Below are 24969 nucleotides of genomic sequence, written 5' to 3' on the forward strand. Positions count from 1 at the left end.
TCTGGTTTGCCAAGCATTAAGTGGGCATGGGAAGGTGGCAAACTACTTCCGCTTTGAAGGATTTCCCTTCACTTATTCCGTAACTGCACCACCCACCTGCCTGGTGGCACACCATTTGTAAAGAGGCTGTTTGCACCTTCGAAGCTGCGCCTGCAGACCTATTCTGTGAACATAAAGTGGCAATGAAGGCATCATTAATGTATTCGCCTCAGCAAATTATAGTTAGTGCGCACTGGTGTAAAGATTTGGAAGGCAGCAAATCTGCAGCCGTGCGAAGAGAAAAAGATAAAAGCCTGGCGCCAACTTCATAAGAGAAAATGTGCAATTTTGCCGTCAGAAATGATTTAAGCATCACCAGTCCAGCTCAGGAATAAGTGAATCCATCAACACTACCTCACTATTTTGCTTGCTTTTTGCAATACTTTTTTTAAGACGTATTTCTTAATATAAGATAGTCATTTTTATGTTTATTTCACTGTACTGCTGCCACAAAACAACAATTTTCACAATATATATCAGTGATAATAACCCTGATTCTGAGTGCAATCTTGAAACAGCCTGCATTCTCTAATAGGTGACAAAATTCGACCAATTCACAAAGCTAGAAATACCTGTTGAAACCTAAGCTACTGCTTTGCAAAGAAATGTCAATTTACATCTAATGAATGATGAAAGTTTTTATTTTTTCTTTGCTGTTGTTGATTTAATAAAAAATGTCAGAGTTGTTCTGATGAACAGAAAGGTTCTCCTCTTTACTTAATGTATCTGGTCCAGTTTCAGGATTCTAGTACTTACCAGTCAGAAGAGGATGAAGCAGGGGAAGTCCGACAGTTTTACGAACTGTTGGCAGGTTCGATGGAAATGATACGCAAGTGGGCCGAGAAGATCCCAGGGTTCAGTGGTTTTCCCAAGGAGGATCAGGATCTACTGTTGGAATCTGCCTTTTTAGAGCTCTTCATCCTCAGGCTGGCCTACAGGTGGGTATGGCCCCCGTTGTCAGTATATCACCCTCCACTTGTTAAAAAAATATATTTTATTGTTTTATGTGAACAGACTTGGAAAAAAATAACGAAAAAAAATACAGTACAACCACAAAAACCACAACCATAGCAAAATCAAATTAAATATTGAGCAACGAAAGAGAAAAAAATGTAAAGGCAATAAGTAAACATACACAGCAGAGGTGCCCCGCACCAAAAAACCTCAGTCTTCACCCTGTAAGAAGGTCCAATACAGGACCCCATATCTTTTCAAAGATGTCCCCTCTGTCCTCATTACATAGTCTCGGTCTCTCCAAATGTAAAGTGTTTGCCAGTTCTCTCAGCCACAGATTGTACATAGGGCACAGAGTCCATTTTCCACATTTGCAGGATTAACTTCTTAGCAATCGCCATTACAAACAATACAGCCACTCTTTCATACTTATTGGCTGAAGATAAGGAGCTTGTTGACCCTCCACTTTTGACTCAATGCTTTCATCCCCTCTGCTCCTGAAGACAGTGAATTATGTTGGAATACAGAACCATGGTAACATCATCCCTTCTATAACTGCAACATCTGTGGGGTGGGAGGGGAGAACATGTTGAAAGGAATTGCCAATATTTCAGGTCGAAACCCTTCTCCATTCACCCCCACATATACTGCATGACCTGCTGAGTTCCTCCAGCAGATTGTTGCTCCAGATTCCAGTATCTGCACTCTCTAGTATCTCTGAGATGCTGGAGGAAGTCAATGGGAGAAATAAAATTAAAGCTCATGCTGAAGCTGACATAGAATATTACAGCACAGTACAGATCCTTCGGCCCACAATGTTAACCTTTTAACCTACACTAAGATCAATCTAACTCTTCATGGTCCTCCATTTTTCTATCATCCATGTACTTATCGAAGAGTTTCTTAAATGTCCCTAAGTGTAACTGTCTTTTATCAACATACTTGGCAATGTGTTCCACTCACCCATTACACTTTGTGTAAAAAGCCATACCTCTATCAGCCCCCCTGTACTTTTATCCAATCAATTTAAAACTGCGCCCTCTGGGAAAAATATCTGGCTTTCCACTCAATCTATGCCTTTTATAATCTTGTACACCTCTAACATGTTGCCTCTTATCCTCCTTCTCTTCAAAGAGAAAAGCCCTTGCTTGCCTCATGAGACATGCTCTGTAATCCAGACAGCATCCTAGTAAATTTCCTCTGTGCCCTTCCTATAATGAGGCAACCAGGACTGAACACAATGCTCCAAGTATGGTCTGACCAGAGTTTTATAGAGTTGCAACATTACCTTGCAGTTACTGAACTCAGTCCCCCAACTAATGAAAGCCAATGCACCATATGCCTTCTTAACAACCCTATCAACTTGCATTGCAAATTTGAGGGATCTATTGACGTGGGCTCCCAAGATGTAACTGTGAAAAATAAAGTAGGCACTTTGATTTATTTGATCCTCTTCCTAATAAGCAAAAGGCTTACAGGAGGGTTGGATCCTTTGATCCCAGTACATCTCTCTTAGAGTATCATCTGATTGTAGGTCCAACCCTGAAGAAGGCAAGCTCATCTTCTGCAGTGGTGTCGTTCTCCATCGTCAGCAGTGCGTGCGAGGCTTTGGGGAATGGATTGACTCTATCATCAGCTTCTCCAGCACACTGCAACGGATGAAGATCGACGTGTCCAGCTTCTCCTGCCTTGCGACTCTGGTGGTCATAACAGGTGAGCTATAACCACTTCTTGCCTTCCATTCAGATGGGAGCACACTGACTCTCATCCAGGATAGCTCCCCTCCACTAATCTTTTTATCTGGTTAACATTTCACATTCAATTCTTAAAGGAGCATCGTTGTTGAGAAGTCACCTGGTTTTAACCTAACTCAGTGTAAGGCCACAGCAGTGCTGGGAAGTTAGGAAATGTCCATTTGAAAATCATGATGAAATTGTGAGTTACCCGAGACCTACTTCTCCAACATATTCAACTTGCTTTAACTAATTGTGCACAAGCTTTTTGTGCACAGAAAATTTGCAGTCGGAAATAAAATAAGAAAATGCTGGAAATACTCAGCAGGTCAGGCAGCATCTGTAGGAAGAGGAACAGAATTAACATTTCAGGTTGATAAACTCTGATGAAACTGACCTGAAATGTTAACTCTGTTTCTCTCTCCACAGGTACTGACTGTTTCTGACATTTTTCATTATTTTATTTCAGGATTCCAGCATCTGCAGTTCTCTGCTTTTGGATCTCTGCACAATCATTGATAGCTGCTGAAGTCAGATTAAATGTGTTTAATAACAGCCTTACAGATGTTTATACACCCTTGGCAAATGACCTTCTGTATGAGAACTGGCAAATTCTACCTGTGAAAAGCAAATAAAATGTTGAATTAGGCAGTAGCTGATTTGAAGTAAATTCAAATGGTTTACACTACAGTAATATTATAGAGTGAAAGGAATTTCAGGGTAACCAAACAACAGACAATAAATCTGGCCTTGTCATTGTCTCTTGAATATTGCGAGTGTTTGAAATGTACGTTAACAAAATTAACTGATTAATTTTTCAATCTACTTTTTTTTTTACTTTTTCTTTCTTCTCTTGACTCAATTTTTTCTTTCTATCTCTAAGATCAGGTCCCTTAGCCCAAACCTCCAACGATGAGGGAATTTATTTGGCCCAAGGGATGTCTGGAAACTACGACTCTACTTTGTGAATGGAAATCTTAAAATCCAATTTCATTATCTATTTTCCTTTCTTTCTCTTCCTAGATTTAATTCCATTCTTTTTTTCAGAATCAGAGTCAGATTTATAATACATGATTTTTTTTTGCAGCACCTCTGCAAAGACATAAAATTACTAAGTTACAAAAATAAATTAATAATACAAAGTAGAAACAGAGGTAGTGTTTATGGGTTCAGTGAACATTCAGGAATCTGATGGCAGAAGGGTAGGAGCTGATCCTGAACTGTTGAGTGTGGGTCATCAGGCTCCTGTCCTGAGGGCACGTCCCAGATGGTAAAGACCCTTAGTGAGTCACCATCTCCTGGAGATGCCTTCAAAGGTGGAGAGGATTGTGCCCATGATGGAACTGCCTGAGTCTACAATGCTCTGCAGCCTTTGTGATCCTGTGCATTGGAGCCTCCACACCAGGTGGTGATGCAGCCATTTCACTCCCCTTTGAAATGAACATATTCATGGGAACAGAGTTAGCGACACTTGGCTGTTATGGGGGTAAATGTTGTTTCCCAGACCAGTGAGCTGGGAAATTGCACTTCCGGCAAATTCTGTGTGTTGTACCAATGTTGCCATTATCTCAGAGAGTTTTACACCTGGGAACTAAGGGAGCAAAAGTGTCACTGAAAAATCAGAAGTCAGATTTGTTGGCAGATGCTAAGACCACCCCCCCCCTAAAAATGTGCACAATATTATTGTACTCTGGTTAACTCAACTTCCAGCAGTGCAACACTGGCTTGTTTTGGAATCCAATCTCTTTATGCTGCAGAGAGTAACAACTTTTTTCAAATGGAATACTTTTGCCTAGATGATATTGGCTTTAAAGTTTAAATTACTGTCTGTATGTTTGCATCCAGTTCTAAAAATGAATTTCATGGCTCCTGTTTGATCTTGCAATGTTTCAGACCGGCACGGCTTAAAAGAACCCAAGAAAGTTGAAGATCTGCAGACCAAGATTATAACTTGTCTGAAAGACCATGTCACCTCTAGTGCAGGCGAGCAGATGAGGCCAAACTATCTGTCCAAACTTTTGGGCAAACTACCCGAGTTGTGTACCCTCTGTACACAAGGACTCCAGCGCATTTTCTATCTGAAGCTCGCCGATCTGGTCCCTCCACCTGCCATTGTTGACAAACTATTCTTGGATACTTTGCCTTTCTAGATAAGCTACCAAGCTCTGTGACTTTAGAACTGGACCCCGCCATCAGATTCGATGTTGCAGTATGAGCAGGGAGTTAAACTTACACTGGAGCCAGTTCAGAACTGAAAAGGCTGCAGGATTTGGCCAAGTATGCTATGTGCTATTTTGGGTTTGCTGCTTTTCAAAATGCTGTATTTTTATTTTATTCAGCATACTGATTGTTGAAATAAAAGTCCCTTTGCTGTGTTGCAGCTTCTACAATGCAATCTAACTGATCAGCTGCTCTGAGGTTTGACAAACAGCATTGGTTAGATGTTCTCTGCCCCCATACTGTTTGTTATGGACCCGAGTCTCAATGTTCAACCTAAAGCAATGCAGTGATATTTCTGTGCTGCATATTCTTATTCCTGTCATCTTTTGCAATCAAAAGAATTACTAGGCAGTAATATTATAAAAACTGAGCTCAAACTGCATTTATTCCATTTATTATTATTCGTCTAATGAAATGTAAATATGCTCTCTCTGTCTGGGCAGGGTTTGTAATCACTTACCTGAAACAGAAAAACATATCCATCTTTCCATCCACCTGGGATGGATTTTTTAAGGACAATAGTCATTGACACTGCAATTTTCAAAATGCCAAACTGTGGAGATTGAAGTGTGACGGAAGGAGCCTTGAATGTGTCCCAGATGAATGTTGCATGAATACTTCTCACACTGGCTTAGTGGCAAATTTCATCAAATCTAAAAACAAATACAGTCCTGCCTGGAGACAGTGAACTCAAAATCTCTTCATTGAGCAGACTAAACTCTTGTTTAATGGGGTACAGTTTATTGGCATTAGCTTGGATGTTTTAAAATATTTTCTTTTGAGTGCTGTAAACAGAAGTGGATGCACTTGAATTCATTGCACTGACTTACAGAAAAACTTTGAAACTTTCTGTACTATAGAGCAAGTCCTATTGCACCACTGGCTCTTTCTGGGGTAAGCAGAAGTGGAGTGTAGGAGAGGTGGTGCTGTTGGGAGTACGTCCAATATTTCTTTTGTGAATCCACCTCTCATCAGTTTAGCCCTCAGTTACAACATCTAGTTGTGAAAGTATCATCTTCTGAGAAGTACTTATTGAAGCTACTACCTTTTGAAGACACTGGACAGGATTCTGTTGCCACACCATGTCCTGTTCTGATGGGCAAATTTTGAAAGAGACATTTGGAAAGCTTTCGAAGGTGCTGGGGAGATTTCTGGAGCGGAACACAGGAGTAGGGGCTTCAGTTCACGGGAGTGATTCAGCACACTGGGATGGGTGGGGGAACCTGTTCTCTTTTCTGTAGCAGAGACTCAGAATAGGTTTACATCTGGTAAATGGAAAGGATGAATCTGCCTCCATTGGCCAGGAGACTGCACAAAACACACAGACATCAGCCAGCTACAGCTCCTCTGGAGTTTCCTGGGGGAAATTTGAGGAGGTTGGCATAAGCCAGAAGGCTGATGAGACCTGGGAATGGAGGGGTGGGGGGATGCAGTCATACAGGCAGGATGGAGAAAAGAGACTGGTGGCTGCGAGCTTGCAGGGTGAGGTAGGGCCAGTGAGGGGTTGTTGAGAGGAATGAGTAGTCAAGGCAGGAATGAAGCAGAAGGTGATGCAATTTGCGAAGAGGGGACAGAAGCAGGGAAGAAACTGAGAGGGGAGGGCTGACAAAGAGGACATAGATTACAGTGTGTATGCACATGTGTGTGACTGCATTTGGATGTTCAGCAGAGCCTGGTCTCCAATCACCTTGGACCTCTTTGTCATTGGACCAAGATCTCGCTCTGACCAGCTTGGATGGGAGCTGGAGCCAATTCTCACACACACACACACACACACCTCCCTTTTCAAAACGGGGTGGAAATAAGCCATCCTCAGCTCTGAGGGACTGCCTGAAAGGAGGCAGCCTTTTCTTATTTACATGGACTATGAGCATTTTCTACTGACTGCCTCTTGCTTTAACTTCTCATCTTGTGACAAAAGGAAACAAAAAGGCTTATATTTTGTTGGTGCCTTTAACAATATCTACTTGCTCCAAAGCACCTTACGCTCAATGAATCACTGTTGTAATGTAGAAAAGGCTCAAATCAATTGGTCTATTTACTGGTTGGCCTTGTATGGGAGCAAGGTTGAAAGTGATATATCGCACTGTTATAGTCGGGAATAATTATCTAAATTTATACTCTCTAGAAAGGATTATGAGTAGGAATAATCTTTTTATTTTATATAGGGAGGACTATAGTACTCAACATGTCCAATGCCATAATGGAAATGTGTAAATTTTATATTGGTTAAAAACCCTACACGATACTTACAGTGCCTTACCAGTCAATGTGTACAGAAGATGCTTGATTCTGATGTTGCCAGGAAGTGATGTAAGTCATTGCACTGTATTGTCATCACTTGAGTCCTCATCTGTAAACCTCTGAGGCATGATTTGTGGTTTGCAGTACTGGTCTCTCCTGCTTCTACATGTGGACCTTGCAGTGGACCTGCTCAAGCACCTAGTGATGCCCATACTCTGAGACATCAACCAGGCCTCAGGTGTAACCTGAAGCAGGTTAGTCCACTCACAATGTGGATAGAGGAGTTGTGGCAATCCAAGAAAAAGTTCAAAGTAAATTTATTATCAAAATACGTACAGTATCTGTCACCTTGAGATTCATTTTCGAGCAGCTATTTACAGGAAAATGAAGAAATACAACCGCATTTATCAAAAACTATAAATAACAAAAGACAGTCAATCAACCAATGTGGAAACGAAAACAAATTGTGCAAAAAAGTTAAATAATTAATACTGAAAACATGAGTTGTGGAGTCCTTTAAACTGAGTCTATAGGTTCTGAAGACAGTTCAGCGTTGATGTGAGTGAAATTATCCAAAGATATGAACAAATCTCCCTCCTGCCCAATACCACTTGGGTACTGTAGCTGGCCACTGTTGAGGTCCACCTGCCTATGTTATGATGTTGCAATGTAAAGTGTGATTGCAAAATGCATATACTTTTCTATGGTTAGTATATATATTTTAAACCAATATTTTTCAATGATAGGATGTGAAGTTAAGATGTCTCTTCTAGCTCAATGTAAAAGAAAAGCTGTTGAGTTGGAGACAAAGTACTCCAGTTCTTACATCTATTCTAAGCACATATGAAGTGTGGGTCATTTTGGAGTTGTGCCAATAAAGCTTCTGACTCTTCCATCATTGTTTCTGGATTTTTTTTCCTGATGCAGAGCATGTTCATCGATGGCCACACTTTCACATCCTGATAAACAGGCCAGTTGTGGAAACCTTGTGCAAAAATGGTTCTGCCTTGGAGTTCTCATGCAGACCACATTTAACGTGCAAGAAAAATTGAAGCCCACATAGATCATTGGCAGCGCTCTCAGTGGGGAACCAGGAGACACTAAGGGGAGACATGATAGAGTTTTATAAGATTATGTTGGTCATGGATCGAGCAGATGGTATATTTTTCCTAAGATCAAATGTCTAATACCAGACTCAGGTCCACCAAACCCAGTAACGTCCTTGTAAATTTTCTCTGTACTCTTTCAACCTTATTTACCTCTTTCCTCTAGGTAGGTGATCGAAACTGCATACAATACTCCAAATTAGGCCTTACCAGTATCTTATACAACTTCAACATAGCATCCCATCTCCTGTACTCAATACATTGATTTATGAAATCCAATGCGCCAAAAGCTTTCTTTACGACCCTATCTACCTGTGACACCACTTTCAATGAATTATGGATCTGTGTTCCCAGATCCCTTTGTTCTAGCGCACTCCTCAATGCTCTACCATTCATCATGTAAGACCTACCCTGGTTGGTCCTATTGAAGTCCAAAACACACAATTGTCTGCAATAAATTCCATTTGTCATTTTTCAGCCTATTTTTCCAGCTGGTCCAGATCCAACTGCAAGCCACAATAGTCTTCCTCACTGTCTACTACACACCCAATTTTGGTGGCATCTGCAAATTTGCTAATCAATTAACCATCTTATCATCCAGATCGTTGAAATAGAAGATAAACAACAACAGACCCAGCACTGATCCCTGTGGCACTCCACTAGTCACAGGCCTCCAGTCAGAGAGGCAACCATCTACCATTCTGAACTTCCAGAGGACCAGTGTTGTCCCTTGCAATCCTTTTGCTCTGAGTATATCTGTAGAATCCCTTAGGATTCTCCTTCACCTTGTCTGCTAAGCAAACTAATGCCTTCTTTTAGCCCTCCTGATTTCTTTCTTAGGTGATTTGGGGGAGGGCAATGCATAGTAATATATTTTTTAAAACTATAAATTACATTAATATATATATATATATATATATAAATTAAATAAGTAGTGTCAAAAGAGAGCAAAATAAAATAGTGAGCAAGTGATTATGGGTTCATGGACTGTTCTGAAATCTGATGGCAGAGCGGAAGAAGCTATACCTGAAATGTTGTGTGTGTGTCTTCAGTCTCCTGTATCTCCTCCTTGATGGTAGCAATGAGAAGAGGGCATGTGCTGGGTGACGGGGTCCTTAATGATGGATGCCACCTTTTTGAAGTATCGCCTTTTGAAGGTGTTCTTATCGCTAGGGAGGCTAATGCCCATGATGTAGCTGGCTGAGATCAACCTCCAATTTAAATGCATGTGGCCTCCACAAATGCATGAATTCCACACCGGCTAGTGAAATAAACTCCTCCTCATCTCTCTTCTAAAGGGCATCCTTGTATTCTGAGTCTGTGCCCTCTGGTCCTAGACTCCCCCACTATAGGAAACATCCTCTCCATATCCACTCAATCTAGACCTTTCAACATTTGATCATTTTCAACAAGATCCTCCCTTATTCTTCTAAATTCCAATGAGTACAAGGCAAGAGCCACTAAATGTCCTCATGTGTTAACCTTTTCATTCCAGGAATCATTCCTATGAACCTCCTCTGGACCTTCTCCAATGTCTAAGATAAGGGGACCAAAACTGCTCACAATACTCCAAGTGCAGTCTGAGCAATGCTTCAGCATTACATCCTTGCTTTTATATTCTAGTCCTCTCAAAATGAATGCTAATATTGCATTTGCCTTCTTTACCATTGGATCAACCTTCAAGCTAACCTTTAGGGAATTTTGCTCGAGGACTCCCAGTTTTCTTTGTAACTCTGATTTCTGAATTTTCCCCCTGTTTAGAAAATAGTCTACTCTATTATTCCTTCTACCAAAGTGCGTGACCATACATTATATTCTATCTGCCGCTTCTTTGCTTATTCTCCCATTTTGTCTGAGTCCTTCTGCAGTCTCTCTGCTTCCTCAATTCCTCGACACAAAGCCATCAATTCCATCATCCAAATCATTGACATATAATGTGAAAAGAATCGGTCTCAATACAGACTCTTGAAGAACATTACTAGTCAATGGCAGCCAAATAGAATTCGCAGAGACTGGAAGGATATGGACCTTGTGAACAGAAGGGATTAGTTTAGTTATGCATTTAATTACCTGTTGAGTTAGTTTGGCACAGATATGGTGAGCAGAAGGGCTTATTTCTGTGCTGTACTATGTTGGATATCTAAGGTTTCATGCTGGTCAACTGAGTGCAGGACTGGCAGCTGCAACCTTCCAGCAGTTCGAGCTTCCCTGAAATACATGGCATTTGTGTACAGGAAAATCCAGGAAATTTAACACGTCAGCCCTGGGAACAGATTTAATGACTATGCAGGCCTATAACTTTTGGAAAAACCATTGGCTAGCAAAAGCAACTATTTGTGGAATCCCCCACCACAGACAAGTGAATCTACAATTCACATGCATGAGTCAGCTGGATATTGCAGCAGGTACTTGGAGTGTTAACAATGACAAGAAAGCAGATATATGGATAGATATAAAACCACCAAGGTCATTGCAGTAGATGAACTTTATTCCCCCAACATTCACTTTGAGTCCCAGAGGATTTGACAGGGCAGAATTTGTCAGGTGCATCCAGGAGGTTTTTCTCATTACAATTTGGAAATAATCCAGCCAGGGAAGGGGCCATACTGCATCTTGTATTGGACAAAGAGCCTCGCCAGGTGATTGGAGCTTCAGTGGGAGAGCACTTTGAGAACAGTGATCACAAGTTTTCAGGCAGTTATGGATAAGGATAAGACTGGACCTCACAGGAAAGAGCTAAATTGAGGAAGTTATTTACAATAGTATCAGGTAGAGGCTGGGGAGAGTAGACTGTGACATTAACACTGATAACAGACAGGGAGAGGTATTTGAAAAATACTGCAGTTATGGACACAAGGCCTTTCCTAAAACTGCCATATTCACAAAAGCAGATTACAATATTACCCTGAGCTTTCAATTGCATGCTACATGAATTCCTCATCCCAGTCACACTAACCTCCCTATCTTTGTCCTCATATTGCCCCCTCAATGCCCAACATAAACTTAGAAAATAGTAGTTGAACTTCAAAAAGGCATGTTAAAGCCCTCAGGACTCAAGACTGAATTCAACAATTTCAGATAGACAACCTCTTCAGTTTGTATCAAAGATGGCCAGCTCTGATGAGAGGTCGTCAACATGTAATATCCTCCGCTTTAAATATACCCAATGAAGTGGCCGCCACAGATGTCTGTGGCAATGAATTCCACAGATTTAACACGCATTGACAAAGTGATTCCTCCTCCACTTTGTTCTAAAGAGACATCTTTCTATTCTGAGGCTGTGCGCTCTTGTCTTAGACTCTCCCACTATAGGATACACCCCCTTCACATCCACTCTGTCTTGGCTTTTCAATATTCTAAACGTGAGGTTCTGCAGAAGCAGTAAATCCAGAACAATACACCCAAAACACCGGCAGAACTCAGCAGATCAGAGAGCATTTATGGAAATTAGGCTGAGACCCTTCATCAGTTGGGTCTTGGCCTGAAATGTCGACTGTTCATTTCCATAGGTACGGTCTGACCTGCTGAGTTCCCCCAACACTTTGTCTATGATGCCGTTTCATAGGTTTTAGTGAGATACTCCCTCATTCTTCTAAACTCCAGCAAGTACAGGCCCAGAGCCGTTAAATGCTCCTCATACATTAACCCTTTTATTACTAGGATCATGCTTGAAAATCACCTCTCCATCCGCTCCAATGCCAGCACATCCTTTTTTAGATATGGAGCTCAAAACTGTTTACGATTCTCCAAGTTAGTCTGACAAATACGTTATAAAGCCTTATACAGGTTCTGCAGAGTAGGTCACTGAGACACCGATCTAGCTCAATCTCACTAGTGGAAGCTCACTCCACGAAGGTGACTTCCCCTTCCAGTTTATCCCGCCAGACGGAAGTGTACCAACAGACTTGGTCTTTAAGCAGAAAGCAGATTGCTGGGAGAACTCAGTGGTTCAGGCAGTATCTGGACAGAGGAAAATTGCTGTAAGGGAGCTATGATTGTATCACTGTTTAAATAATTAGGCAGCAAAGCTGACTGCAAAAAGTACAAGGGGATTCTCCTCAGAACACACACAAAATGCTGGAGGAACTCAACATCTATGAAAATGAATAGATAGTTGACATTTCAGGCCAAGGCCCTTCTTCAGGACTGGAGAAAGAAGTGAGGAGTCAGAGTAAGCAGGTGGGGGGAGGGTAGGAAGAAACTCAAGGTGATAGGTGAAACCAGGAATGGGGAAGGGGGTGAAGTAAAGAGCTGAGAAGTTGATTGGTGAAAGAGATACAGGGCTGGAGAAGAGCAAATCTGATAGGAGAGGACAGAAGGCCATGGAAGAAAGAAAAGGGGAGGAGCATCAAAGGGAGGTGATGGGCAGGTAAGGAGATAAGATGAGAGAGGGAAAAAGGAATGGTGAATGATGAAGAGTGGGGTGGCATTACCGGAAGATTGAGAAACCAATGTTCATGCCATCAGGGTGGTGGCTACCCAGATGGAATACAAGGTGTTGTTCCTCCAACCTGAGTGTGGCCTCATCACAACAGTGGAGGAGGCCATGGACTGACATGTCGGAATGGGAATGGGGAGTGGAACTAAAATGGGTGGCCACTGGGAGATCCCGTTTTTTCTGGCAGAAAGAGCTAAGGTCCTCGGCAATCTACGTCGGGTCTCATCGATATATAGGAGGCCACACCAGTAGTACTGGATACAGTTTTTTGCATGCATCTACAGAGCAGGTTCATCGCAAAACACATTCACGTGGAAGTGTAGTTGGGTTTCAGTGGTGGTCAGAGCAGCACAAAGATTTTGTTTTATATTGCTGGCCCAGAAGAAACAAAGAGAACAGAGAGGGTCAGTGGGCTACAGTCTATGCTGGACTAGACGGTTTTGGTCATAAGGAGAGACTGAATCAGCTGGGACTGTTTTCCCTGGAGTGAAGGAGGCTGAGAGTCTCCTTCCCTCACTATTGAGGGGCATAGATAAGGTGGAAGGTTATGGTCTTTTTCTCTGGGGTAGGCGAACATGAAACTAAGGGGCACCAGGTTTAAGGTTGGGGGGATAGATTTAAAGAGGATCTGAGAAGAAGGCTTTAGACATAGGGGTTGGTGGGTATGCACTATCTCTGTGTGCTCTTTCTCCACATTGAATGGCCATGGACCTGTGGATCAATGAGGATGTTGCATTTCATCTTTTGATCATATCCCTGAATCTTTTCCTCTCTCCACTCGGGATGGAGTGTCAGCTTTGGGAATCTGGTGTCAGGCGTGTGAACTACTCAGCACAACTAACTGAGAGTAAGCAGGAGCTCAAAGCTGAGGCCACATTATCCTCCAACAATAAAGATTCACAACAGCGCCCTGGAGCATTTGGCCCACTTCCAATCTCTTAGGGCTTCTCAGTGAAGGAGACGCTGATGATAAATTTCACCACTGTCTTCAATACACTAGCACAGCCTTTGGTCTATTGAGGAAAAGAGTGTTTGAAAATCAAGACATTGGACCCTACAAAACTACACAGGGCAACATTGAGCCATGCCCACCAATATGCTTCTGAGACAGAGACTCCCTTGAACAGGCAATTCCAGATCTTAAGAGACATCCCACTCCCACCAACCCCATCTCTGTAAGATCCTCCAAGTTCACCTGAAAGGATAAATGAACCAGCAACCCTGACAACCCTGATTTAGCCCTAACCCAATCACGGAACAACTTACAATTTTGTCTTACGGAATCATCGTTGAAAATGATGCTTTTTGTTATGTTTGTACTGACAGAAAAAATAAAATTTCATTCCTTTCATTCATTCACAATGACCAATTAACCTACCCGGTACATCTTTGGGCTATAGGAGGAAACTGGAGCACCCAAGGCAAACTCATACATTCTACAGGGAGGGCTCACAGAGACTCCTTCAAGAAAGGTGCCGGATCTGAACTCCGGACTCCAGAACACCCCAAGCTGTAGTAGTTTTGCAGATACCACTATGATTCTGCAGTTATAGAGTGGTTGATATTGGAAACGCACTGTCAGAAACAGACACCATCACTATGCTTAAGAAACATTTAGACAGACACTTAAGTAGACAAGGGATAGAAGGAGCAGCAAACAATCTGGTGGGTGAACTCGATGGGTCGAGCAGCATCTGTAGGGGAAAAGGAATTGTTGACATTTTGGGCTGAGACCCTGCACCAGTACTTACCTGATACAGAGTTACAACCCAAAATGTCAACATGTCCTCTTCCCCTACAGATGCTGCTCAAAACTCTGGGTTCCTCCAGCAGATTGTTTGTTGCTGCATATTCCAGTATCTGCAGTGTCTCCAAGGCACATCCTAATCCAGGCAAATTGAATTTGTATGGCTGGGCAAAACATCTCGACATGCCATGGTGGTCTCTTTTACCATTGGCAGTGAGGGGGGTTCCAAGTGGAATTGGGAAGCTTGGGTGGAGGGCCGATGCTCACACTCATTGTAGACAATGATAATTGCATTTTAATTTGTAACTGTAATGATTGTGATGGCCTGATTATTGTGAAGTGTTATTGTTAGAGAACAAATGCTTGCAAAATAACAAGAGGTCATCGTGAATGTGGTGGGCCAAAGGACCTGTTTCTGTGCTGTACAACCCTGTGACTGCACGACTCAGTGAACCAGAATTGAGGAATGCTAAAGTTGGTGGTCAGCTCATTTCACCAGAATTGAAGAGCCTTGCCTCTGAAGCAGAACTTATCTGTGGGACCAAGATATAGCAGAAGAAAGAAGGGTCATTTGTACAGATGTTTCCAAGGCAGCCTGTACGGTGTCTCTAATGGACCAACGGCAATCTGATAACTTCTGTGATCTGACTCAGGGCAGAACTCACTGGCAGGCAGTCTACAAGATTAGCCAGCAGTAATCTTGACCAAGATCAAACACCAAACCACAGCTAGGGCTTTTGACAGCATTGACATTGACAAAAGACCAAGCGACTTCAATGTAATGGAATGATTAAGAAACTTACAGATTGTGCAAGAATTAGCCATGTGGTTGATACTGAGAGAGACAAGTGCAGTTTTCAGGGAGATACCAATGCTCACATCATCAGAGGTGTAGTGGAGAGAATTCACTGTAGAGGAATGTGAGCTAATTGGTTAGAGCAGAGCAAGAAATAAATGGTGGGAGTCTGAAGGGGGAATACCTACAGATGCTAAAAATCTGAAATAAAATCAGAGAATACCTGAAACACTGAGACACTGCAGATACTGGAATATGCAGGTCAGGCTGCATCTGTGGGAAGAGAGACAGTGCCAATGTTTCAGGTTGAATTTGCGGAGTATTTCTGGAAATTTGAGTCATAGTTCTATTACAGTTAAGAGGGCATAGTCTATTACTTATTGCCAGAGGAGATGCTAGTGTAAGATATAATCATTACATCTAAGAGACATTTAGACAGACTCTTTTCATATCATAGAACATGGAACATAGAGCAGTACAGCGCAGGAACAGGCCCTTCGGCCCTTAATGTTGGACCAAACCAACTAAAAAGTAAATCAAAAACACCCAAAAAAACTAATCCTTCCTACCCACACAACGTCTATACCCCTTCATCTTCCTCACATTCATTTGCCTAACTAGATGTCTCTTAAAAGCCTCCAATGCATTTGCATTTACCATCATACCAGGCACCCACCACTCTCTGAGTAAAAAACTTACCCTTCACATCCTCTTTGACCCTACCCCCTCCCACCTTCAATACATACCCTCTGGTATTAGATATTTCAACCCTGCGAAACAGATACTCTCTGTCGATTCTATCTAAGCCTCTCATTATCTTATAAACCTCTATCAGGTCTCCCCTCGGGTGCCACTGCTCCAGAGAAAACAACCCAATTTTGTCTGGCTTCTCATGATAGCACATGCCATCTAAACCAGGCAGCATCCTGTTAAATCTCTTCTGTACCCTTTCCAAAGCCTTAACATCGTTCCTATAGTGGGGCGACCAGAACTGCATGCAATAATCCAGAAGGGGCCTAACCAATGTTTATTATAAAGTTGCATCATAACCTCTTGACTTTTGAACTCAATGCCTCGCCTAACAAAAGCAAGCATTCCTTCTTAACCAACGTATCGACCTGTGCAGCCACTTTCAAGAAGCCATGAACTTGCATCCCAAGATCTCTGAGCTCAGCAACGCTGTTGAGGATCTTGTCTTTAACAGCATTCTGTCTCCTTACATTTGCCCTACTGAGGTGCAACACCTCACATCTATATGCGTTAAACTCCATCTGCCATTTCTTTGCCCATATATTGTGCTGTATTCTTTGCCAGTCTTCTACACTATCCACAACTCCACCAATCTTGGTATCATCCATAAACGTACTAACCCACCCATCTACATTTTCATCCAGGTCATTTATATACGTATATCACAAACAGCAGAGGTCCCAGTACAGATCCCGATGGAACTCCACTAATCACAGACCTCCAACGAGAATAAATTGCTTTGACCACTCCTCTCTGTCTTCTATGGGAAGCCAGTTCTGAATCCAAACGGCCAATTCACTATTGATCACACGCATCTTAATCTTCTGGATGTGTCTCCCATGAGGAACTTTGCAACTGCCTTAATAAAATCCATGTAAACAACATTGACAGCTCTATCTTCATCAATCATCCATGTCACCCCGTTAAAAAAGTTGGTAAGACATGACCTGCCCTGCACAAAGCCATGCTGGTTCCCCCTAATAAAGCCATAGATTGCAAAATGCTCAAATTTCCTATCCCTAAGAATTTTCTCCAGCAATTTCCCTACAACTGACATTCTCAGGAGATTCCCTTGTTCCTTTCTTAAATAGAGATACAACATTAGCCAATCCTCCAGGACCTCACCTGTGCCTAAAGAGCACACAAAGGTACTGGCCAAGGCCCCAGCAATCACTTTTCTTGCCTCCTTCAATACCCTGGGGTAAATCCCATCAGGCCCTTGGGACTCATCTACATTAACAGTCATTAGGAGACCCAACACTTACTCTACCCTGACCTCTAAATACCCTAGTGTGTTTATACACTCAGCACTGGTCTGGTCCTCCAAGACCTCCATATTCTTTCCTGTCTGTGCAGAATATCCTGTTCCCCACTCTATCCCCTGTGCCTTGCAGATTTATTTCCCTCCAGTCCCAGCGTAATTTCCTTTTGAAATCATTCATTGTCTCTGCTTTTGTCTCCTTTGAAAATACCACTCCAGGTCATTATCATTTACTGCATAAAATAGTTCTTCCATATATCCCTCCCTGTAACTCATGCTGAATTCCTGTGACACCCAATCCCAAAAGCATCAGCTTTACTTTGCCTATCTTGTCTAAACCTGTCATAATCTTTTGCACTTCTCTCTAAGCTTGCCTAAGCCTCCCTTGTTTCATGTTGAACAATTCCAGCTTCTCCAACCTAACCTGTCAGGAACTTCTTCAGCCTTTGGCTCAACTCCTTCATGCTAACCAAGGTGTCTTCCTTTGCTTGACCCGTATCCTTCAGTGGACACCACTGGTTGGCCATTTACTTCCCTCACCTTACAAACAGAAAAATATTTGTTCCTCAGTCTGCATGGGATGTGAGGTGCATGGTGGGGGGACCCAGCAGTCAGCTTCCTTAACCAATGAGAAGGTTAAGGAAGAAATAGAGAGCAGAGAAGGAAATGAAGGTGAATTTGAGACAAGTTTCATAAAAAAAAAGAGTAAGATGGTGTGTTAATTAGTAAGTGAATTCAGTGTCATTAGGGTATAAAAAGCAACACAAGGAGGGGGAAATAACTTCAATGAAAAGAAAGAATAAAAGACACAATGGAAAAGCAAGAAAGAACTAATGCCTCAAGGTCCAGCCACACAGTACAGTTTCAAGTGTCCTTTCAGTCTAATTAAGCACTCTATCAGGACAAGTCACGCCAGTTATGCATCAGCCTTAACTTCCTGCAGCAGTCTAAGTGACCGATTAGCTCACACTTATAGCAAATCCTTCAAAGGCAACTTGTTGCTATCATGATGCTAAACAAAGAGAGATTTGGATACTGTTTTGTTACCACTTTGGATACTGTTGCGGGGGATGACCTCCTAAGGGAACGCCACAGAGAGACCGGGTTAGTGACACTGAGCATGAGTCCGTGGTGCAGAAAGGAAAGAGGGAGAAGAGGGGAGTGGTAGTGATAGGGGACTCAATAGTCAGGGGAACAGACAGGAGATTCTGTGGATGTGAATGGGACACCCGGATGGTATGTTGCCTCCCTGGTGCCAGGGTCAGGGATGTCTTGGATTGCATCCACAACATTTTGGAGGGGGAGGGAGAGCAGCCAGATGTTTTGGTACGTATTGGTACCAATGATACAGGAAGGAAAAGCAATGAGGTCCTGAAAAGAGATTTTAGAGAGCTAGGTAGAAAGCTGAGAAGCAGGACCTCCCGGGTAATAATTTCTGGATTGCTGGCTGTGCCACACACCAGTGAGGGTAGAAACAGGATGATTTGACAGATAAATGCGTGGCTGAGAAGCTGATGCAGCAGACAGCTCTTGGATCATTGGGATCTCTTCTGGATGAGGTATGACCTGTTCAAAAGTGACAGGTTGCACCTGAACCCGAGGGGGACCAATATACTCACGGGCAAGTTTGTTGGAGCTGTTGGTGGGTGGGGGGTGGAAACCGGAGTGAAGCGACTCAGGATAGGACGGATGGTAAATAAAAACAAAGATAGCGTGCAGTCAGATGGTCAGGAAGTGCAGGGAGGTGATAGGACAAAATTGCAGCCAGCAGGGTGAGCATCAGTGCATTAGGGATGCAGAATCAAAAAGGATAGCAAATACAGTACTCAAAGTGTTTATCTCAATGCTCAGAGTATAAGAAATAAGGTGGATGATCTTGTTGTACTTCTTGTAGTTGGGAGCTGAATGTCCAAGGTTACGCATTGTATCGGAGGGATAGAAAGGTTGGCAGAGGGAGTGGCTTGGCTCTACTGGTAAAGAATGGTATCAAATCAGTAGAAAAATGTGACATAGGCTCAGAAGACGTTGAATCCTTGTGGGTTGAGTTAAGAAATTGCAAGGGTGAAAGCACGTTGATGATAGTTATATACAGGCCTCCCAACAGTGGCTGGGATGTGGACCACAGATTACAACAGGAAATAGAAAAGGCGTGTCAAAAAGGCAATGTTATGGTAGTCATGGGAGATTTCAACATGTAGGTCGATTGGGAAAATCAGGTTGGTGAAAGAGCTCCAGACAGTGAGTTTGTTGAATGCCGATGAGATGGCTTTTTAGAGCAGTTTGTCATCGAGCCTACTCGGGGATCAGTTATACTGGATTGGGGGTTATGTAATGATCCAAGGGTGATTAGGGAGCTTGAGGTAAAAGAACCCTTAACGAGGCAGTGATCACAATATGATTGGGTTCAGCTTGAAATTTGATAGGGAGAAAGTAAAGTCTGATATAGCAGTATTTCAGTGGAGTAAGGGAAATTACCGTGGTATGAGAGAGGAGTTGGCTAAAGTAAATTGAAAGGAGCTGCTGACAGGGAAGACAGCAAAGCAGCAATGACGTGGGTTTCTGGGAAAAATAAGGAAGGTGCAAGATCCATGTATTACAAAAACAAAGAAATACTCAAATAGTAAAATAGTCCAACCATGGCTAACAAGGGAAGTCAAAGCCAATGTAAAAGCATACAACAAAGCAAAAATTAGTGAGAAGACAGAGGATTGGAAACTTTTAAAAACCTACAAAGAGCAACTAACAGAATCAATAGGAAGAAAAAGATGTAGCATGAAAGCAAGTATGTAAAAAATAAAATAGAGATGAGAGTGGATATAAGACCACTAGAAAACAAGGCCAGAGAAATTATAACAGGGGACAAAGAGATGGCAGATGAACTAAACGAGTATTTTGCATCAGTCTTCACCGTGGAAGACACGAGCAGTGTGCCATATGTTGAAGGGTGTCAGGGAAGAGAAGTGAGTGCAGTTACTATTACAAGTGAGAAAGTGCTCAAAAAGCTGAAAGACGTAAGGGTACATGAGTCACCTGGACCAGAGGAGCTGCACCCGAGAGTTCTGAAAGAGGTAGCGGTAGAGATTGTGAAGGCATTAGTAATCGTTGTTCAAAAATCATTAGACTCCGGCATGGTGCCAAAAGGCTGGAAAATAGCAAATGTCACTCCACTCTTTAAGAAGGCAGCAGAAAGGAAATTATAGACCAGTTAGCCTGACCTCAGTGGTTGGGAAAATGTTAGAGTCAATCATTAAGGATGAGGTTATGGAGTACTTGGTGACACAGGACAAAGTAGGACAAAGTTAGCATGGTTTTCTTCAGGGAAAATCCTGCCTGATTAACCTGTTGGAATTCTTTGAGGACCTTGCAGGTTGAATTGGTGGTGAGAAAGGTAAATGCAATTTAACAGTCATTTCAAGAGTTCTAGAATACAAGAGCAGGGATATGATGCGATACTGAGGCTTCATAAAGCACCAGTGAGGCCTCACCTCGAGTATTGTGAACAGGTTTGGACTCCTTATCTAAGAAAAGATGTGCTGGCAATAGAGAGGGTTCAGAGGAGGTTCACAAGGATGATTCTGGGAATGAAAGAGTTATTATACAAGGAATGTTTTATGGCTCTGGGTCTGTACTTGCTGGAATTTAGAAGGATTGGAGGGGGGGGGGGAATCTCATTGAAACCTTTTGAATGTTGAAAGGCCTAGACAGACAGAGTAGATGTGGAAAGGATGTTTCCCATGGAGGGGGAGTCTAGGACAAGAGGACATAGCCTCAGGATAGAGGGGTATCTATTTAAAACAAAGATTCAGAGAAATTTCTTTAGCCAGAGGGAGGCAAATTTGTGGAACTTATTACCACAGGCAGCTGTGGAGGCCAGGTCTTTGGGTGTATTGAAGGCAGAAATTGATAGGTTCTTGATTGGACACGGCATCAAGAGTGGGGCTGAGGAGGGGAGAAAAGGATCAGCCAGGATTGAATTGCAAAGCAGACTCAATGGGCCAAATGGCCTAATTCTATTGCTATATCTTATGTCCTTATGGTCTTATAGATGCAAGTTTTCCAGCAACTTAAGACAGTTCACAAATCCAACACAATAGCCTTCCTACACCACAGCCAAATTAGATACTGAGAACAGCAAGTGCCTTGAACACATCATTAGTTCATGAGAAGATTCTGGGCCATTATATATTAAACACAATAAGGATTATAATATGTTCCATGTGTTGTAAGTTATACTCAGTCAGGTCCTGGTCAGGCTATTTATACTCCTCTCCTTTGGATCAATTGAGCTGCTAGTGAATTCCCTTTACCAAAAGAGGCTGTTTATTATTTTATGTAATATACTTGAATATAAGTTCCAAATGCCTGACGCTGTCTTTAGCTTGATTCTTTTTCAATGTGTTTAATACATAAAAGCTCAGAATTCACTGGAAGAATTAAAGGAAAGCAATAACCACTAAATGCTATAGAATTTTAAAACAGAAATATCTAGCTCACCACAACAGTATCATAATAAATCAATCGCACACAGCATTGATCTTCACTCTCAGAGATGCACCACAGCTGGTGGCAATTAATAGTAACTTAGGAGCAATTTAATGGCATAAACAGAGCAACAAGCAATGAAGTCGTAGGTAATTAGCACAGTATCATGGTGATTGAGTATTGATTAAATCTTCAGTATCTTTACCTTGGGGCTGATAATTTGGAACCATGGAACCGAGAAGTTGGAAGTGGAACACGCAGTAAGATTTTCTGAAAAAGGAATCGATTGTTACTTGGAGCTCATTTTCCTCCCTCCCTAGGCACGTATGAGGGGTTCTGTGGGAAGCTGAGAAGGACAGGCTGTACCATTAGTACTTAGTACAGCCACTTAGAGCCAAGCATGCATGGTAGGAGGCCATTTGTGGATGTGAAATGATTTAAGTGGTTCCATATCACAGAACCAGTGGGAAGCAGATGTCCAATGCAGACACGGATCGAAATAAATCAGGCTGTTTTTGTATTATGAAAACACACTTTGCCAGCATTTCAGGTGATAATACAACAGGAATAACAAACATCACTGCTGCAGCTGAAAATTAAGCCAATTGCAACATTGTACTTGACACTTTAAGGAATTAGTTCAAGTGCCAATTTATTTTGAACAAATGATTTGACCTACTGATCACAGTCAGTAAGGATAAGCAGTTACATCTCCACCACATTTATTCTAAACACTGGTGCTTAGCAAGACTGCATCCTCAGCTCCCTGTACACTCCGGTTTATGTGACCAGATTCTGCTCTAACCATCCCTCCCCCACCCCACCTCTGCAAGTTTGCCGATGATGCCACAGTAGCAGGCTGTATCTCAAATTAACGATAGTCGAGTACAGAAAGAAAATTGAGAGATTAGTAGCCTGGTGTCATGACAACGCCCTTTCCCCCAATGTCAGCCAATCAAAAGGTCATTGAATCAAGAGGTGGTGAACATGCTGCTGTCTGCATCAATGGTTGAGAGGGTTGAGACCATTAAGTTCCGAGGAATGAATATTACCAAAAGTTTATCCTGGTCCATTCATGTCTTTCATGGTCTTTCATGGCAAAGAAAGGTCACCAACACCTCTATTTCCTCAGAAGGCTAAAGAAATCCAGTAAGTCCCTGTCAATCCTTACCAGTGTTGACATAGAAAGCATCTTATCTGGATTCATCAGGGTTTGGTATGGCAACTGCTCTGCCCATAACTGCAAGAAACAGCTGAGAGTCATGGACACAGCTCCCTTTTAATGACTCAACTCAAAGAGAGAAGATCCAATATTTTATCAACCCCCACCCACCAGCTCTGCGCTGGAGTTACACTTCAAACCAAGGCTGCTGTGACTCAGAGATGAAACTCTACCAACTGACCACATCTAACTTCATCTGAACGAACTGTGTTAGTAATCCTCTCATGTCCAAGACCAAGCGTTTAATTGGAGTAAGGGGAATTCTGAGGCTATCAGGCAGGAAATTGGAAGCTTAAATTGGGAACAGATGTTCTCAGGGGAAAGTACAGAAGAAATGTGGCAAATGTTCAGGGAATATTTGTGTGGAGTTCTGCAATGGGTACGTTCCAATGAGACAGGGAAGTTATGGTAGGGTACAGGAACCGTGGTGTACAAAGGCTGTAGTAAATCTAGTCAAGAAGAAAAGAAAAGCTTACAAAAGGTTCAGAGAGCAAGGTAATGTTAGAGATCTAGAAGATTATAAGTCTAACAGGAAGGAGTTTAGGAAGGAAATTAGGAGAGCCAGAAGGGGCCTTGAGAAGGCCCTGGCAGGCAGGATTAATGAAAACCCCAAGGCATTCTACAAGTATGTGAAGAGCAAGAGGATAAGACGTGAAAGAATAGGACTAATCAAGTGAGACAGTGCAAAAGTGTGTATGGAACCGGAGGAAATAGGAGAGGTACTTAATGAATACTTTACTTCTGTATTCACTATGGAAAAGGATCTTGGTGATTGTAGTGATGACTTGCAGCAGATTGAAAAGCTTGAGCATGTTGATATTAAAAAAGAGGAGCTTTTGGAAAGCATCAAGATGGATAAGTCTCCGGGACCGGATGAGATATACCCCAGGCTACTGTGGGAGGTATGGGAGGAGATTGCAGAGCCTCTGGTGATGATCTTTGAATCATCGATGGGGTCTGCAATTGTGACTCTCAGCATCACTTGAGTTTAATTCAACTGAGTGTGAGGTATTGCATCTTCTGAAGAAAAGTCAGCAAAAGAGCTTGCCGCTGGATTCTCAGTTTATCATCTCAATCTGAAGATGACATCTCCAATAACGCCACACTTCTTCCTGTCACCATAGACTCTGTTAATAGAATAAAGATCAGAGCTTTACTCCATCACCTTTGGTAACGTAGAAAAACATTGAAAACCTACAGCACAATACGAAGGGTGATTGATATGTTTGTGGCCTAAGGTAGAAAGAGATGCGTTATTAACTTCAAACTTTTGCTTAATCACTCAGAGGGTTGAACTGTATGTGCATGTAACAAGAGCTGTATAACTCATCTCCTTCTATCCTAGGTCATGAACTTATCACCCAGAGAGCGGTGATGATCTGGGACTCAGTGTCTGTGGGGGTGGAGTTTTGTACTGAAGATACGGGGAAATGGTGAGGAAAACCTCTTCACCCAGAGAGTGGTGATGATCTGGGACTCAGTGTCTGTGGGGGGGGGGGGGGGGTGGAGTTTTGTACTGAAGATACGGGGGAACGGTGAGGGAAACCTCTTCACCCAGAGAGTGGTGATGATCTGTGACTCAGTGTCTGTGGGGGTGGAGTTTTGTACTGAAGATACGGGGGAACGGTGAGGAAAACCTCTTCACCCAGAGAGCGGTGATGATCTGGGACTCAGTGTCTGTGGGGGTGGAGACAGGGTCAGTCAGGGCCTTCAACAGGGAACTGGATCAGCACTGGAGAAAATAATCTGCAGGTGGGGAAGGCACAAAGGAATAGGGCTGGTGGGAATGCCAACAGAGAGTTGGTATAGATTTGATGGGTTCAATGCTGTCCTCTGGTGCCATAAGAATTCCTCTGCTGTTAACATGCTCACATGATAGTCTGTTTTAGACCCCACACCTCAGCAAATTATTTTATTTGCTGAAACTTGTTTCAGGATGTCTTGAGGTGATAAAATATCCCACAGAAACAATTAACT

At 42.5% G+C, this 24969-nt stretch overlaps 1 protein-coding gene across 1 annotated transcript in view; it reads left to right on the forward strand.

Annotated features, from left to right (window-relative positions):
* LOC132384730 (nuclear receptor subfamily 4 group A member 1-like) overlaps window positions 1–8058 on the forward strand; it is a 57758-nt gene extending 49700 nt beyond the window's left edge. Inside the window, exons 5-7 of the mRNA XM_059956145.1 lie at window positions 775–977; window positions 2528–2706; window positions 4620–8058. Coding sequence (XP_059812128.1) covers window positions 775–977; window positions 2528–2706; window positions 4620–4876 — 639 coding nt within the window. The 3' untranslated portion in view covers window positions 4877–8058. The remainder of the gene's footprint in view (window positions 1–774; window positions 978–2527; window positions 2707–4619) is intronic.
* The last annotated feature ends 16911 nt before the right edge of the window (window positions 8059–24969 follow it).

Source organism: Hypanus sabinus, chromosome X1, assembly GCF_030144855.1.
Source record: "Hypanus sabinus isolate sHypSab1 chromosome X1, sHypSab1.hap1, whole genome shotgun sequence".
Taxonomy (NCBI): domain Eukaryota; kingdom Metazoa; phylum Chordata; class Chondrichthyes; order Myliobatiformes; family Dasyatidae; genus Hypanus; species Hypanus sabinus.